The sequence below is a fragment of the Narcine bancroftii genome, chromosome 1 (assembly GCF_036971445.1).
Source record: "Narcine bancroftii isolate sNarBan1 chromosome 1, sNarBan1.hap1, whole genome shotgun sequence".
NCBI classification, from domain to species: Eukaryota; Metazoa; Chordata; class Chondrichthyes; order Torpediniformes; family Narcinidae; genus Narcine; species Narcine bancroftii.
Genome location: NC_091469.1, coordinates 70,109,133 through 70,128,330, shown reverse-complemented (window position 1 = coordinate 70,128,330; position 19,198 = coordinate 70,109,133). Strand labels below are relative to the sequence as shown.

The window sequence follows — 19,198 nt, the reverse complement described above, 5'->3', positions numbered from 1 at the left end:
GTCAATCATAAGAAGAAGAGTGACCCCCAATGATCTTCACGATTGATTCCACTATCATGGGATAGTGGAGTCACTCTGGCCTTTCCCATTGCAAATCCACAATGTACCTGATCTTTGTTATCATGCAGTAACAGGTAACTAACAGTTTTGTAAACGTCTTCATATGCATCAGCAAAATGATACAATTGAGCAGATGTTACAGAAACGAAATGCATCTGTCAATCTTGAGGTCTTCCAGCTTACAAAGATCCTGTATCCTATACGTCGATTTTTGTAAATGGATTCTGGTACCTCATCATCCCAAACAATCTTCTTCCTACATAAATCTTGCAGGATCTTCTTGGCAGTCAGGACAACTGGTGCCAATATTCCTAAAGAATCACATATCCCCCTTCTAGTGAGAGGTCAGTCCTTCAAAGTGATTTTGAACTTAAAGACATCACATTGAACACACCATTATACTTAACATCCTCTCAACAGGAAGGTGGTCATGCTCCAAGTCCAAATTCCCTCTCTTTCAGGTATAGCAGCCAATACCTGGCGATTGTTACTTGTCCATTTGGTAAGTAAAAAACCTCTTTTGTTGCAGATTGCTCTTAACTCATAATAAAGAGCTATTGCTTCTTTAACTGTGCCTACAGAAGTGAGTCATTCACATAAGTTATTCCTGATGGTGCTTAAAGCATGAACTAAATTGTTCGATATGTCCTCAGAACACTTCCTGGGGGCTAAATTCACACAACTTGGTGATGAAGCCATTCCAAATAGATGTCCTGTCATTCTGTATTCCACCACGTTCTGATTGTAGTCCCCATCAGGCCACCAAAGGAATCGTAACAAGTCACAGACTTCATTTGGTATTTTCACCTGATGGAACATCGCTTCAATGTCTGCAGTGATGATGACAGGTTCTTTGTGGAATCTAGTTAAAATTCCTATCAGCATACTGGTCAAATCAGGATCCTGTAAGAGTTAAGAATTTGAGAAACTCCCTGAAAAGTTGCTCCACAATCTTCTGTAGATGCAAAACCCCATAGTGTGGTAAGTACCATTTCTGCCATCACTACGATCCAAGGTATCATCTGGTACTTTCTCTGCATAACCTTTAAATATCAAATCAGACACTCAGAATGAAAGGAAGAATCTTTCTTGAACCTTCTCTTTAAATTCAGTATATGTTGCTCGATAACACTTCTATTATCAGGAATGCATATTTCCCTTTTCCAATGCAATAATGATCATTAACCAGCTTGGCGGAATTTGACCCCGATTCCAAGATCTGCTGATCTTCCTTTGAAAGTTTTTGGTCATCACTGATGTACTGAGGAAAGTCAATCTTGAACTGATGCGCCCACAGTTTACCAAGCTTAACAATCGATATCTTGTTGACACTAACAGCCAACTGATTTTGATTTTCTTTTCTTCATTAATCATCCAACCAAACATAGTTTTGACCACATCTGAACCAATCAGCAACTCAATCTGAGAGTTGATTTTACATAAACAAACATTTTTTCAAATGCATCCACAGTACAATGTTATTTTAATGTGGGATGTTTCCTTTATGCACGGACATAATCTTCTGAGTGTATACAGCTGGGAATTCACAAATATCATTACTACCCAGTCCAGCGATCTCTAGGCCCGAAACAACATTGGTTTTAATGTGTTTAGCTTGACCTATAGTTTTCAACAGAATTTTTGTACTTCTTCCTTGAAGGTTAAGCTTATTCATTAGCCCCACAGTGCAAAGTGACACAGTGCTTCCTGGATCAAAAAATGCTTAAGTATGCACTATTGCCCTTCCTTTCTTGGTCTTGCACTGTACAGGTATTATTAAGAGTTTGCAGTGTTTTCTCCAGCCCCATTAAGACCATTTGTCAACACTGAGGCTTCAGCACTGTTTTCACCTGCTTCTTTTCTTGTCATTTGTTCCTTTTTCGTATTCTTCTTTTCCTGGAAGATATGTAACATTTTGGGATGTTTTCAACTGCATACGTTTCAGCTGAGTCGCTTTTTGCAGTTTTTGCTAACGTGTCCTTTACACAGACAGCCAAAACATACTCACATCCTTCAATAAGTGATTTTCTCACTATATGTCTTCTTTTCCATTTGTGCACACTTTTCCAAATCGTGCTTATTATTACAGAACAAACATTTCTTCACTTGCATCAATTTGCCATCTTTCCAATTGTTCTTTAAGTTGGGTTTTCTCCATCTTCTCAACACATAGCTCCTTAGGCTGCTTCAGTGGCAGCTGTCATCTTATCCATTCAGCTGACTGTTACACTCAGACATCAAACATGCACAACAATAACTCCAAAACCACAACAGTCCTCAAAGGACAAGTGGCAGTATCTCTAAACTGTGTTCTAATTTGCAATAAACACATAGAAAGAATCCTTTAGTAAGGCTTACTACTTCTTCAATGGCCTTGGTGCTGTTGATGATCATGCCTCCTTGTTCAAAATGCTCAAAAAAAAGCCCAACCAATCCAGTCCGAATTCCAAATCCAATTTCCAACTATTATCTTAAATTCTGTCTTTTATTGACTATTGATTAAATGTTCCAACTAGCTTCCTTTATCATTGCCTGGAGAGTCTAGAATGTCATTGTTTATGACTCATTCAAAAAGATTCTGTTCCAAAGTTGAGTTTTCCAAGGTTTATTAAACTTTACACAAGTTACTATTTTATTATAACTTTGTTATATGATTAAATGATGCTTAAAAAGATACTTAAAACTATATTCAAAATGGTTAATAAAAAGTTCTTGGTCTATTCCAAGACCCTCTACCTTCACAGAACAAAAGAAAATTCAAAAGTGAACTTTATCTTAAAACAGAGAGAGACACCTTGGCTAAGAATGCATTTCTATGGAGACACTCAGAGAACATCAACAACATCTTCAGACTTCTTGCAGAATCTGCATTTTAGCCCTTACAAGTGCCTGAATAAATATCCCAGTGGCCAACCATTCCAATTGTGTGCCCCACTCCCACATATCTGTCCATGGGCTCATGCATTACCAAACTAAGGCCACCTCTAAATTGGAGGAGTAACATCTGGGCACTCTCCAACCAGATGGGATTAACACAATCTTCTCTAGTTTCTGCTAAATTGCTCTCCCTCTCTTCTCTATCCCTGTTTCCTTTCCTCCAGCTCTCCATCCCTTCCTTCTCCATTCATAGAGCTATCACCCTGTCCCTGTTTTCTCTTGTGCCCTCTCTCCCTTATCCACATATTATCTCTTGGCTGTGGTTCTGTACTCCTCCCTCTGCCCCTCCCCCCCCCCCAAATATTTTATTCAGGAGCCTGTCTAACTTTTGCTCATACCTTGATGAAGGGCTCAAGCTCGTAACATCGGTTATGGATCTTTATCTTTGCTATATAAAGTATGCTGCTTGACCTGCTGAGTTTCTCCAGCATGTGTTTTTACTTCAATTGTTGCATCTGCATCTGTGTGTTTTACATCACAGCAAAGAAGGTGGGCAAAGTGGCTAATTTTCACCAATAAAATGATCCTCTCTGCACCACTGGGAGCTGGAATCTACCAATCTTTCCCCTGAAATGCCAATATTGAACTCCACCAAGAATTCTCAGAACTGAGAAGCAAGGAGCCTCTTCCCGAGTGAGACCTTGGCCTTTACTACATCTCTGGTTTCATGTGGTTTTTCTGGGTGAAGGGTGTTTGAAATTGGTTAACTTGCCCAAATAATTATTCACCAGATATCTCATGGGATGTTGTACGAGTTATAGAAATAAGACAACTCTATCTATGGGTTTGGAAATAACAATGAAAATTTTGAATCAAAAGCTCACTACATTGAGTCAGTGTAGGTCAGTAATTACAGGTGAACATAGGCTGATAGTTTTCACAGACTACATTAGAAGAACAAGACAGAGTCAACAAATCTATCAAATGCACCATAATATGGCCCAGAATGGTGTAGAAGATTCAGTTAAAATTAGGGGGGGCTGCAGATTCAGTTAAGATTAGGGATGCTGAAGAGTTGTTTACCAGGTCAGGTTTGATTTAAATTACCCTCTCCACTTAGCTTTTGGTACCAATGTAGCACAACCAGAAGAGTATTTTAAAAATAATAAATATCAAATCAGGAAAACTCATATTATGACTAAATGTTGAAAAAAAAATCACTGCAATCGTGTTTTTAGGCCAGAGAGATTACAGTGATGAGAAAGTTCAGCTCTTTATCATTCATCTATTAACTAGTGACATTTGCAGGATGACTTAAAGAGCCTTGGGCAAAACAATAAAAACATCACAAAATCAGATCACAACATCATTCATTGAGAGCAACAAAAAAAAATTATACTCAAATTGTGTTCCATGGTTCAGAAATGATAGCCAGACAACAAAAGAAGTGTTCTTAGCTCTTAATCGGGTGGGTCCCTCATGTTCACACATTTGATGGTTTTGGCAGTGGTAAAGAATTTAGGCATGCTCTGGCTAATAACCAGTTGAAGGATCAATCTGTTCAGACTTTTTTTGCTGGATTTTGGCATTTGATACACAATTGGTCTTAGAAGAAAATTGGGTTTACAATTCATTACCCTCTGTACATCCTCATCATTCTCATTGAATCAGTCTCAATGTTTTCCAATAGACCTGCTAAGTGCATCTTGCAATGAAAAACATGAGGCAGTTGCTTTTCCCACAGAGATGCAAGTCCAGATAATTTTGAATGACAAAATCTACCCCAAGAAGACTGGGCTCCTCTTACAATGCTTCTTTCTGGGAAGCATAACCATTACTTTGTTCTTTGATCTGGAATCTGCTCATCATGTTTAGATTAGGTCTGCAATCTCAATGTCAAAGATTCCAAGCACTTGTTAAGGGCTTCCCCACAAGGATCCTGCCATTCCCGATCCCCAATTTTGTTTTGAACAGTAGAAAATCCGTATAATTTCTTTGAATTTGAGATGCCAAAAAAAATTATCTGGAAACAGTAATAGGCTCTATGCTTTCATTTACAATTATAGAACAGACAAATAAATGAAAAAGAATGTTGATCTACATTGTAACTTAAATGGGATTCTAAAACTGTCCACATCTTAAATTGCACTCTCAGTTCTGCAATCAGAAAATAACTAAGCCCTGAAACTAAAGCAGACAAAGACGAGAGCATTACTGCTAATGCCTCCACAATCTCTTCAGCCACCTCTTAGTATAGTCTATCTGGACCAGGTGATTTATCCACACCATCAGGCTTTTCAATTCCCCTAGTCCCTTCTCCTTAGCAATAGTAACTTCAGCTCCACTACAGTAAAAACAAACACAAAATACATATTGAGTTTATCCGCCATTTCTTTGTACCTCACTACTCCCACCCCCCTCCCCAATATTGTTTTCCAAAATCAAACCTGTGTTTTGAGGACATTGGCAATCTTTAAAACCGAAAAGGCATCAACAGCACAGAGATACAGTGAAATGGTGTTTTTCACACTGGATTGTAGTTCAAGGCTAATCTACAAGGCTCCATGGATATTTTTTTCATATCTAGGAGGTACGAATTTAACAAGGTCTTCTGAAGTGTAAGAGGGAGAGGATAGAACAAGTAGCTATGTTCATTTGAAATTAAATAGGGAAGTGTGAGAAGATTCATTTTGATGTAATAAAATCCAAGAGGTAATGCTCACTAAATGGTACAATGTTAAAGGGAAGGCATTCAACTTTGCACAATTTGGTCACGTACAAATCTGATGCTAATTAACAAATAGCTAATAAAAGTAAATAGAATGCTGCATTTTGAACATAAAAACAATATTAAAAAATTGTGTTCATCACTAATTCTGGTCTCTGCTGAAAACCATGACCAATTTTGCACACTAAATGATATCAAGGTCTTGAAGGTTTTCAAGACACACAAGGATCTGCAGATGCTGGGATTTGAAGCAAAAAAAAAACCAATCTTCTGCTATAGTCCAAAATGTCAACTGTCTATTTCCCTTCTCAGATGCCTCCCGACCCACTGAGTTCCTACAGCAGTTTGTTTTTTGCTCAAAAGCTTTTGAGAGTTTCAGAGAGATGGTAGAGGCAGTTACAATAGCAATATTTAAGAGGCATTTAGACAGTTATCTGAACATAGAGTGAATAGAGGGATACAGACTATATACAAGCAGATGGATCAGCATAAACATGGTGGGCTAAATGCCTGTTCCTGAGCTAAACTGTTCTATGCTCCACGTTCTACTGTTGACAACCTTAATGTCATATCTAACAGAGATGAGCTTCAAACCTTACTGCCACACCACAACAGAGACCACCAATTTCACTTCTTAACATTGCCTAATTGCATCTTTGCTTAGTTCATCTGTTGAAACCCTCATTCATGTCTTTACCTCTAATCTTAATAATTCCAATGTAATTACACCTGAACCTCCCTGTTCTACTCTCTAAGAGGATACAAAAAACTTTGCTGCTTGGAATCTAAGCCACACCACATCCCATTCAATCACCTCTCTGTTTCTTGACTGACATTAGCATAGGTTTAAGCAATGCTTCTATAAAAATGTCACCATTTTCAAATTCTTCCATGACATTACCCTGCTAGACCTACAAATCTCTCCATCTATCCAACTTTGGGCTGTTCATTACTCAAAGTAAATTGTTCATCACTGGCAGCCATAATTCTATCCAGGTTCCAATCTCTGGAATTTCCTCCACAAACCTCTTCTCCTTTGAGTTACTCCATTAGATCTGCATATGTCAAGATCCCAATGATCTGCTCCAATAACTCCTTATACAGTTGATTTAAAATTCTATTTGATAAATTTGATGTGATTCACCTTGGGAGATTTTGCTAAATTAAAGAATCCATGGTAAATACAATTTGCTGCTCAAAGTACAGAAATTGTTCTGAAGAATGATGTCAGGGAAGAAGGACCACAGTTGTGTAGAAACACTAGTAAACCCAAGGTTGTTCTCCTTTAAATAGAGAAGGCCACAAGATCTGACAATTATTTTAAAATCATGTTACAACATTTTGGATGGGAAGAGGAATATATAACACCCAATAACATCAACCAAAATTGATCAGAGAAGTTGCTGTATCCCCATCATCGGTCTAACCCAAAGTGCACTTCTGATCATCTGCCCAACACCACCACACCTAATCATCAATCCTCAATAAGGCACCACAGTTGCCATAGCAGTTAGCACAATGCTGTTACAGCCCCAGCAATTAGAACTGGGGTTCAAATCCCACACTGTCTGCAAGGAGTTGTTGTGTTCTCCCCGTCTGTTTCGGAGGCGCCGGTTTCCTTCAACCATTTGTAATGCATAACTGGGCAGTACAGACTCGTGAGCTGAAATGGTCTGTTACCGTGCTGTATCTCTAAATTTAAAAAATTTAAAATTTTTTTTTAAACTTCTGCATTCTCCCCCCCCCCAATCCCATGTCTCATGACAGGAGATTGCAGAGTAATGAACTATTCCATGAAACATAAACCTCAGGTCTCATGTGCGGTACAATATAGTTGGTATTGAACAGGGAAATAGTTTGGTCCCCGCTAGTCAAGAATACAATTATTTCTGATGCAGAAGGCTCAATAACGACGCAGCATTTATTTAAAGCAACTGCCTCATGTTTTTATTTAAATCTCTTCACCAAAGTGAGATAAAAGACACCTTTTAAAATGTCTAATGCAGATTCAATAGTATTCTTTAAAGGGGAATTGGATATTTAAATGAAATATTGAGTGTAACTGAGGAAATAGGACCAAGCAGTTAAACTTCAAAAGAACTGGAGCAGTCTAACCATAGTTTCTATGACTTAAAAAAATGATCCTTAAAGAAACATACCTTCTGTTTGTTTTCCAAAAAGTTCATCATTTACATATTCCTTATGCAGTTGTCTTCTTGCATTCCTGACTTTATCATTACTTGGTCTGCTCCAGTCAGTTTTACTGTACTCAACGTCTTTTGGTAGAAATTTATATCTCAATTCAGAAGCATTCTCTTTCCACTTTCTCTCCTTTTTCTGAATTAGAGATCCCCGTTCCATGCCAGAGGTCCACTTTTTATTTTTTTCCTTGCGCCCATCTTTGGATCGACTCCCCAGGCTGTAACCAGCTCTTGCAACCGTGTTTGCATTGCTGATGACTTGAGCACCCTTCTTTGCATTTGGACCAATGTTCTCTTGTACATCCCTTTGCTTCTGGATTTCTGTTCTTGTGTTAAATTTTTTTGCATGGCTTCCAGGTGCAAAATTATTTTCTTGGTGCACGATACTCTTCCAGTTAGTTTCTTCTTTGCCAACGACCAGTTCCCTGTTCCTTTTGGGAAAATTGGACTTTTCTTCCATTTCATTAAAATGCAAGAGCCTAAAAGTGAAGGCAAAAAAATGATAACGTAGTCTCTAGATTATTTGGTTGTTGGAAATTTTCACAGCAGAGCCTTTGAATACCTGAAGTTTACAAGTGATCTTGCTAAGAATTCCACAATAAAGCCTTCCTATCCCCAATTAGCATGTTAAAATCAATTGTGAAACAAATCTTTCATAAATAACACAAATCTTATGAGCACAAGTTTTAATAAATACAATGATGATGAAACCTTATGGTTAATATTTCTGGGACATGGGCAATGTAGTGTTGTGAGTGAGGAAACAAGTTTGGCAGGTCTCAAAGGCAAGGACTATGGACAGTTTTGATGGGAAGGATTTTATTTACAGAATGCAAGTGTGGGAAATGGTAACAGATCCAGCACGCACACACACACACACACAGAGTTTACAGCAGCCATGGGAAAGTAAAAGCAGTCAATTAATAACGAATGTGGGGAAAATAGTGTTGGAACAAAATACACACACAAAATGAACTGGTACATACAATGTACCCCTTGACTTAGTGCAGGCATGGCTCTATGCTACAAGGGACACTAATTAAATGCTCTCAACCCTTTTAACAGTGCACATCTTACCAACAATTTCTCCAGGGCCCTTCCACATTTCTAGACCTGGAGTGAAGCAGGGTGGTCCCAAGCTGGCAAAGAGGGAGAACAAAGAACACATGGCACCTTTATAGTGCTGAAGGGTCCAACCCAGGTCATTAGTAGGAATTACTGGCTCTGTGCCAGAAGGGTTAATCCAATTACAACAGCCAATACCCCAAAGCCAAGTGCAAGCAGGCTGGAGAGTCCAGTCCAGATAATTAGCATAGATCAAAGAACAAGGTGTGCACTAATGAGTGGGGCAGAACCAAATCTTGATTGGCAGCTGGTATGTCCTCTGACACATGAAAGCCACAACCCTTCCCAATACATGTAGGCAATTTATTCCCGTTCAACCCATAACACCATTCAATTTGGCAGATCTGTTAATTTAATTTACCTATCTTAGCTTCACAATATCTATGCCTAATAAATATTGATTTCAGTTTTGAAACTTTCAATTTTCTCAGTCACTGAGCTTTTTGGGGGGAGAAGTTCTGAATTTTTAAAACCCATTGTGTGATGTGGTTCCAAATGTAATTGCCCTTCTCCCACCAGTTGCTTTTCTTTCTATTCATTGTGTAAACCCAAGGTTTCCTTATGGTATGTTAAAGAGCCTTTATAATTTCTTCCATCATCTTCAAAGATATGTTTAAATAAAGTCCACACATCATTGTCAATCAGCATTCCACACTAATTTAACAGTCCTACGACACGAGAGCTCAATGATGCTAATTGCTCATCATCTTTGAACGACTGAATACCAGCTTCATTGAAGAAGGCAGATTTATCTATTGAGTACAATACTGCTTCAAATTTACTCATGTCTGGTGCTTCTGGATGCCTTTATAATTGCTTAATTTTATGGCAAGTGATGTGACATGAAGTTCCAATCAAGTTCAAAATTCAGATATGTCGGAATACAGAAAGGCTATTCATCCCATCAACTCTATGCCAGTCAAAAGTAAAATCTGAAAGTAAAGTCAGACAAAAGATCTTTGATCTGAAATGTAAACTGCTTCTATCTCCACAGATGCTGCCTGACCTTAATGTTTGCAGGATTTTCAGGTTTTATAGAAAGTGAGTTTATAGAATGTCTCCGGGATACATTCTTAGAGCAGCTTGTGATGGACCCCTGTTGTATAACGATGCAGATTTGATAAGGGACCCTGAAGTAGGGGAGTCATTTGGTAATAGTGACCATAATATGGTGAGTTTTAATTTGCAATTTGAAAGGGAGAAGGAAAGTCAGAAGCATCAGCATTGCAGTTGAATAAAGGGGATTATGCAGCCATGAGGAAGGAGCTCGCCAAAATACAATGGAAGGATACCCTGGCTGGGAGAACCATGGAACAAAAATGGCAGGTATTTCTGGGCATTTTTCAGAAGGTACAGACCAGTTCATTCCAAAGAGGTGAGCAAAGGGCAACCATGCTTGACAAAGGAAGTCAAGAAAAGTATCAAGACCAAGGAGAGGAAGTATATAGCAAAGAGAAGTGGGAAGCTAAAGGATTGGGAAACCTTCAAAGAGCAATAGAAGATAATTAAGAAAGCTATACAGGAGGATAAGAGATACGAGAATAAACTAGCCAATAATATAAAAGGGGACAGTAAAAGCTTCTTTAGGCATGTAAAGAGGAAAAAAATAAATTAGGACCAAAATTTGGCCCGTAAAAATAGAAACAGGCAAAATTATTACAGGAAGCAAGGGAAATGGATGATGAGTTTAACAGATACTTTGGATCTGTCTTCACAAGGGAAGATATAGGTAAAGGTCAGGTAGGGGGTAGAGGTCCTGCAGTATCAAAGGAATTAATAGAAATTTCAACAGTAATGGAGGAATTGATGGAAATCCAGATTTGGAAGCATGTGGTCTTGAGTAAACTGAATGAACTTGAGGCTGATTTAAGTTCCCTGGGCCTAATAGACTGCATCCCAGGGTGCTTAGAGAGAATGCTCTTGAAATTGTGGATGCATTGGTCAACATTTTCCAGTGTTCTATAGATTCAGGAGAGGTGCCTGTGGATTGGAGGGTGGCTAATGTTGTGCCGCTTTTCAAGAAGGGAGGGAGAGAATGGGCAATTACAGATTGGTTAGCCTGATGTCAGTGGTGGGGCAGATATTAGAATCTATTATAAAAGTGTAAATAACAGAACTTAGACAAAAATAATAGTATCATTTCAAGTCAGCATGGATTTCTGAAGAGAAAATTATGCTTGATTAATCTTTTGAAATCTTCCAGGGATGTGACGAGGAAGATAAGGTCCCGCTTAGGAGATTAGTAGGCAAGATCAGAGAGCATGGTATTGGTGCCGTCATGGATAGAAAATTGGTTAACAGACAGGAAACAAAGAGTTGGGGTTAACGGGTCACTTTTGGGATGGAAGGATGTGACAAGTGGGATCTCACAGGGCTCAGTGCTGGGTCCTCAGTTGTTTATCATATATATTAATGATTTAGATAAGGGGACTATAAATAACATAAGCAAATTTGCAGAGACACATAACTGAGTGAAGTGTGGGGAGGATGTTAGGAAAATGCAGGGGGACGTGGACAGGTTAGGTGAGTGGGCAGATGCATGGAAGATGCAGTTTAATGTGGATAAATGTGAGGTTATCCACTTTAGTGGCAGGAACAGGAAGGCAGATTATTATTTAAATAGAGTCAAGTTACATAGTGGGGAAGTGCAATGTGATCCAAGTGTACTTGTACATCAGTCACTAAAAGCTAGCATGCATGTTCAACAAACTGTGAAAAAAGCAAATGGTATGTTGGCCTACATAAAAAGGGGAATAGAGTAGAGAAGTAAAGATGTCCCTCTGGATTATTGTGCCCAGTTCTGGTCTCCTAATTTGAGAAAGGACATTCTCACTATTGAGGAAGTGCAGCATAGATTCACAAGCTAATTCCTGGGATGGCAGGATTGACGTATGCCAAAAGAATGGATAAAATGGGGTTGTGTATGTTAGAACTTAGAAGGATGGGGGGAGATATGATTGAGGTATTCAAGATTATTAAGGGATTGGACACAATAGAATCTGATTACATGTTTCTGATGTTGGGGGACACAATAGAATCTGATTACATGTTTCTGATGTTGGGGGAGACTAGGAGAAGAGGCCATAGTTTAAGAATACAGGGAAGGCCCTTTAGGACAGAGATGAGAATTTTTTTTTAAACCCAGAGTTGTTGGTCTGTGGAATGCTTTGGCGTAGAGGTGGGTTCTCTGGATAAGTTCAAGAGGGAGTTAGACAAGGTTTTTGTGGACAGGCCAAAACATCAATTCTTATGGACACTGTGGGACCTGTTGAGTTTCTCCAGCACTTTTGTGTATTTACCCTTCAACACTTCCCTGTCGATGAAAGCTTAAGGAGATAAGGAGATACAGAGAATTTTGTTTATATTGTATTTTGGTTTTATGAACAGACAATATTAAAGATAGGAAAGGACAGATTTGCCCATCTAGCCGGTTTTCCTTTAAACTATGATTAGCGGATTCACAGTTGCAAGAGGATTTAAGTATTTCAACAACGATCCTAATCTGTTAGTCCGGTCCTGCTTTTACTCTGGATTATCTAATCTCAATGTGACAAACTGTAATCAGCTCCACCGGATGCAAAACGAAAGCGAATCTGAAGACAATGCTTCACAGCAATGTACGGTGGGGGGGGGGGGGGATAAACCTTTATGTTTAAAAAAAACCCCACAATTTCCCAACTTCGAATATGTGGTTTGCCGAAATTTCGTCCAGTTCCGAGCAGCCACGTGCAGTCAGTCCTTACATTCAGGACACCAACAAAAGTAAAAGACGTCGTAAGAGCGGGGCGAGCATCAAATCCTTGCTTGCTGCCTCCCTTCCAAATGACTTCACCTAGAACCCTGCCTCCTTCTCAAGTAAATGAACGCAAAATATTTCTCAGCAATGAAATTACCTATTCCCAAATAAAACATTGGGGACGTTAAAAGGATCCTAGACTTCCCGGTTCCTCTCTTGATTTGCGGCAGTATCAGTCACTGGAATGGGACCCCAAGGCAAATGTTCCTGACCTCTTGTTTCCCCATCAAAGATAAACCTCCAACTCTTTCATGCAAAAGTTAAGAGATGCTGGACTCTGTTCGGCGCTTTTATCGTTGGGGGGGGGGGGGAAACAAACTCATTAATCCGCGTTTTTAGAAGTGAGGGGCACAAAACGGGATCGCGCACCAGCTCCAAGCAGCTCATGGACAAGGGCCCAGGCCTAGCGCTCACACAACAGTTACCGACCTGCGCTTTAAAGCAGCTGCCTCTACCCTCCCTCCGTTTAAGGTGCTGCGCCACTGGAGATCGGCTCGGGCAGCAGAAAAGCTAACCTGCAGCTCCTGTCCTCACGTTCTGTGTCCACTCCTCTTCCTCCCTCCGCCGTCCACGATCACCGCGGACACACCCCCTCCCGCCCGCCCCCCCTTTGGCAAACTCAAGCACCAACCACTGCACGACAGTGTCTGGGGAAGAGCTTTCCGTCAGAGCCAACCTCCAGACACGCTGCCCCTGCAGGCGACCCGCCGAACTGCAAGCACCGAACAGAGGGGGGGAAAGGCTCAGTGGAAAACCACTTGCGCCTGACGTGAAATGATGGGCTTCATCACTCCAGTCGCAGCTCATTTTTAAAAAAAAATGCATCTATAATATATTGATGTTTTCAACTCAGTTTGGATCTTGCACCCGAATCAGAAGCGTGTTTCCCAGTATATGAACACATAATAGATTTGTGATTAAACATTTTGGATACTTAGATGGGGTTCTGTGAGAGTACAGATTCTATCACCAATGTGTATATGTACAGATGGTGGTGTAGGATGACTGTGATTGGCTGAGAGTGTAGCCACACCTACTGGCAGATCTTAAATGATTGCTCCTAGCCAGGCCAGGTCATTCTGGACTGGTCGACCTACTTGTGATATGCTCCAGTCTTTTAGTTAATAAAAGCCTTGGTTTGGATCAACAAGTTCTTTCGACGTCCACTACAGGTTGCAAGTTCAATAACTTGAAATATTAGTAATAGAGAATACTCCAGGTTCCATCCTATCACAGATTTTCGCTGTTATTTTCTCTTATCATTTCTCTTCCAAACCTTACACTGCACATTTTTTTAAAATGTCATTTCTATTTTTCTAAGTTCTGATGAAAGGTTCTCAATCTAATAAAGCATTAACCCTTTTCTCTCTTCATTGATACAACCTGACATACAAGGCACTTCCAACATTTTTCGTTTCTGAGTGAAAAAGAGAGTTAGAACACTTCACAGTAATTAAGGTTACAATTAACTATTTGTAAACATTAAACCTAGTATACATGAATGTAAATATTTTAATTAATATAATTTATGTGCATAGATGTTTTTAATGAGATTTGTTAGTTCTTTTTTTTAATAACTTTATTTATCCATTCAACAAAGTTATTACATACAATAAGAAAAATACATATTATGAACAATAAAAAAATGTCTTTATATATAAAAAAAAAGAAAAAAGAATCCCCCCTCCCTCAGCCTACTCTCTTTAGGAGAGCCAAAGAAAAAGAAAACTGAAATATAGTTACTAAAATCTAATCAAGGTAAATCTAAATGTAAATATTCTAAATATAAAGACCACTTATTAAAACATACATAATTTTTCCCATGACTAAACAAGTTTTCATCTCATTATGCCATCTATTAATATCAATCACATTCCATGTACTTGCTATACATTTTTTTGCAACAGATAAAGCAAAATACACAAAAGCAATCTGAAATTTATCTAATCCTAAATCTTTCAAAGGATTCAACTCACCCAACAAAAATATTGTCGAATTCAGAGGTATTTTGATCTTATACAAATGTTCCAAAAACAATTGATTGCTTTCCAAAAAGACTGTATATGTACACATAACCAAACAGCATGAAAAAAAAGTTCCAACCGAATTACCACACCTAAAACAAGAATCTGATTCACTAAAACCATATTTTTTAAAAACTTTTCAGGTGTTAAATACAATTGATGTAAAAATTGTAATTAACCATTGCATGATGAACATTTATCAATCTAGTAACATAATCATGACAAATATCTAACCAGTCATCCTCAGAAAAAGTAAAGTTGATATCCCTTTCCCATTTAATCTTAGATCTATTCCATCCTTTTTTTTCCCCATACTATCCTGTAATATTTGATACATTAATGAAATATATCTCTTCTTTGGTGTAATCACAAGAAAAGATTTCAAATTTAGTCAATTTAGGTAAAATCATATTTCTACCAAATATTTGTTTTACTAAAGATCAAAGTTGATAATAAACAAATAAAGAATTCTCATTAATACCAAAATCTTCCCTCATTTAATTAAATTATAAAAATTGACCTTCTTTAAAACAATCCCCCAAGTTTTTTATACCTTTAGATTTCCAATGTAATAAACATTGATTATACATTGAAAAAGGAATAAGTTGGTTATTATATAACGGTGTTAAAGTCAATAATTTACCCTTAGAACCTATCATTCTATTTTTCCTCATCCATAACTTCATTAAATGTTTTAGTATAGGCACATTATATTGTTGTAATAAATTTAAATTCCACCAAAACAAAAACTGATGTATTTCAAATTCAGAAATAGTCGCCATCTCAATTTTAGCCCAACTAGGGGGCCATTCCAAATCCATTAATAAACTAATAAATTTAAATTGAGCTGCCTCATAATAATTTTGAAAATGTGGTAAGCGTAATCCCCCTAATGCATATTTCCAGGTTAACTTATTCAAAGCTACTCTCGGAAATTTACCCTTCCATAAAAATTCCCTAACCATTTTATTTAAATCTCAAAAAAAATTCTTATTAAGTAAACACGGAATTGACTGAAACAAATATTGTATACATGGAAAGATATTCATTTTGATTGTATTTATTCTTCCAATTAAATTTATAGGAAGATCCTTCCACTTAATCAAATCAGCTTTGATCTTTTTCATTAACGGTACATAATTTAATTTATATAAAGATTGATAATCAACATGCACATTTATACCCAAATATTTAATTCGATCAGTCCACTTCAAATTAATAATATTCTTATAAACTGAATAATCTCCTTCACCTATCGGTAAGATTTCACTTTTTTCCCCAGTTAACTTTATATCCAGACAAAAATCCATATTGTGCTAAAGTGTAAAAGTGACTGAGCTGGGTTTGTTAAATACACCAGTGTGTCTTTGGCTTGGCTTCACGGACGAAGATTTATGGAGGGGGTAAAAGTCCACGTCAGCTGCAGGCTCGTTTGTGGCTGACAAGTCCAATGCGGGACAGGCAGACACGGTTGCAGCGGCTGCAGGGGAAAATTGGTTGGTTGGGGTTGGGTGTTGGGTTTTTCCTCCTTTGCCTTTTGTCAGTGAGGTGGGCTCTGTGGTCTTCTTCAAAGGAGGTTGCTGCCCGCCAAAATGTGAGGCGCCAAGATGCACGGTTTGAGGCGTTATCAGCCCACTGGCGGTGGTCAATGTGGCAGGCACCAAGAGCTTTCTTTAGGGAGTCCTTGTACCTTTTCTTTGGTGCACCTCTGTCACGGTGGCCAGTGGAGAGTTCGCCATATAACACGATCTTGGGAAGGCGATGGTCCTCCATTCTGGAGACGTGACCCATCCAGCGCAGCTGGATCTTCAGCAGCGTGGATTCGATGCTGTCGACCTCTGCCATCTCGAGTACTTCGACGTTAGGGATGAAAGCGCTCCAATGAATGTTGAGGATGGAGCGGAGACAACGCTGGTGGAAGCGTTCTAGGAGCCGTAGGTGGTGCCGGTAGAGGACCCATGATTCGGAGCCGAACAGGAGTGTGGGTATGACAACGGCTCTGTATACGCTTATCTTTGTGAGGTTTTTCAGTTGGTTGTTTTTCCAGACTCTTTTGTGTAGTCTTCCAAAGGCGCTATTTGCCTTGGCGAGTCTGTTGTCTATCTCATTGTCGATCCTTGCATCTGATGAAATGGTGCAGCCGAGATAGGTAAGCTGGTTGACCATTTTGAGTTTTGTGTGCCCGATGGAGATGTGGGGGGGCTGGTAGTCATGGTGGGGAGCTGGCTGATGGAGGACCTCAGTTTTCTTCAGGCTGACTTCCAGGCCAAACATTTTGGCAGTTTCCGCAAAGCAGGACGTCAAGCGCTGAAGAACTGGCTCTGAATGGGCAACTAAAGCGGCGTCGTCTGCAAAGAGTAGTTCACGGACAAGTTTCTCTTGTGTCTTGGTGTGAGCTTGCAGGCGCCTCAGATTGAAGAGACTGCCATCCGTGCGGTACCGGATGTAAACAGCGTCTTCATTGTTGGGGTCTTTCATGGCTTGGTTCAGCATCATGCTGAAGAACCAGTACATCATCAGCAAATAAATTAATTTTATACTCCTTATCTAAAACTCTCATACCTTGTATCTATGTATTTTGTCATATCAACTGTGCTAAAAGTTCAATTACTAATGCAAACAAAGCTGGAGACAAAGGACAACTTTGTCGAGTTGAACGAGTTAATTTAAAAGGTTTTGAGATCTGACCATTTGTCAATACCCTGGCTATTGGTTTATTATATAAAGCTTTAATCCAACCAATAAAAGAAGGACCAAACTTAAATATCTCTAAGTCTTTAAATAAAATGTTCCATTCAACTCTGTAAAAAGCCTTTTCTGCATCAAGAGATATCACCATCGGATGGTCAGGGCACTGTCGATGTTTATTAATCAGACTAATCACTCTAAGAATATTATCTGAAGCATACCTATTCTTTATAAAACCTGTTTGATCAACATGTATCAACTTAGGTAAAAATTTAGCCAATCGATTCACTAATACTTTAGCTATTATGTTATAGTCTACATTCAACAAAGAAATTGGTCTATATGAAGACACCTTTAACAGATCTCTATCTTTCTTAGGCATTTCAATAATTAAGGCACTAGAGCATGATTCAGGTAAATTATAATGTTCCTTAATCTGTCATAACACATCTCCAAACACTGTAGATAAATCATCATAAAATACCATAAAATTCAACCAAAAACCCATCATCACCAGGTGATTTTCCATTCGGCATTTCCAACATAGCCGATTTAATTTCTAAATCAGTAAAAGGATTCTTCAGCTTCAATATATCTTCCTCTCTAATACCAGTAATTTCAAAACCGATAAAAAGGAGTCAATTGAACCACTCTCCTGTTTTTCCTCAGAAGTATACAATTTCTTATAAAATGAGTAAAACTCATCATTAATCTCACGAAGTTTGCAAGTAATAGTCAAATTCTGTCTAACTGCATTAATAACCCTTTCTGTTCTTTCTTTAACTGCCATGTAAGTACCTTATGTGCTTTCTCACCCCATTCATAATACCATTGTTTAGATCTAATAATCAAACATTCAAATTGATAAGATTGCAACGATTTATATTTCAATTTCAATCTAGACAACTCTAACTTCTGATTTTCTGTCACATCTCTCTGAAATTCCTTTTCTAATTCATCAATCAAACGTATTGACTCTAATTCAAGACTCTCGGTCAAATAATTATTTTTAACCTTAGAGGTATAACTAATTATTTGACCTCTCAAGTAAGCTTTCATAGCATCCCACAATATAAATTTATTCTGAACAGAGTTAACATTTTCTTCCAGAAAAAGATTAATTTGTTTTTTAAAAAATTCAATAAATTCCACTTTTTTCTTTTTTAAACAACATCATATTAAATCTCCAACGATAAGCTGCATGAACTTTTTCAGAACTCTCATAAGTAAAATACAACAAAAAATGATCTGAAATTACCCTACTTTCATATTCTGGTTGTAGTATTTTCCCCTGTAAATGTGCCGGTACTAAAAAAAAAATCAATTCTGGAAAAGGATTCATGTCTAAGAAGTCGCCAAATGTCCACTAAATTAAAATCTTTCATCAAACCTCGAATTTGAATTGCCATTTTAGATTTTTTAACATTTTTTCGAGATTTATCTAATAAAGGTTCCAAAACACAATTAAAATCTCCTCCAACCAGAACATTTTCATTAGCTTGTCCCAGAAGCAGAAATGCATCCAAAATAAATGCTTCATCATCCACATTCAGTGCATAAATGTTAAGTAAAGTCCAAAATTCATTAAAAATCTTACAATTCAACTTGAGAATACATCCTGCGTTCATTTCCATTGATTGTAATTCAAAAGATAATTTTTTATGTATCAAAATTGCTCCTCCCTTAGCTTTGGAATTAA

General features: G+C 38.2%; 1 protein-coding gene across 5 annotated transcripts in view; it reads right to left on the bottom strand.

Annotated features, from left to right (window-relative positions):
* The window catches only part of LOC138759356 (terminal uridylyltransferase 7-like), a 147,135-nt gene extending 133,753 nt beyond the window's left edge, over positions 1-13,382 (bottom strand). For all 5 annotated transcript variants that reach the window (XM_069929592.1, XM_069929600.1, XM_069929611.1 and 2 more), the window contains exons 1-2: positions 13,303-13,382; positions 7,825-8,345 (exon numbers count right to left, since the gene is read on the bottom strand). In XM_069929592.1, the coding sequence (XP_069785693.1) occupies positions 7,825-8,326 (502 nt within the window). In that variant the 5' untranslated portion in view covers positions 8,327-8,345; positions 13,303-13,382. The remainder of the gene's footprint in view (positions 1-7,824; positions 8,346-13,302) is intronic.
* Between the last annotated feature and the right edge of the window lie 5,816 nt (positions 13,383-19,198).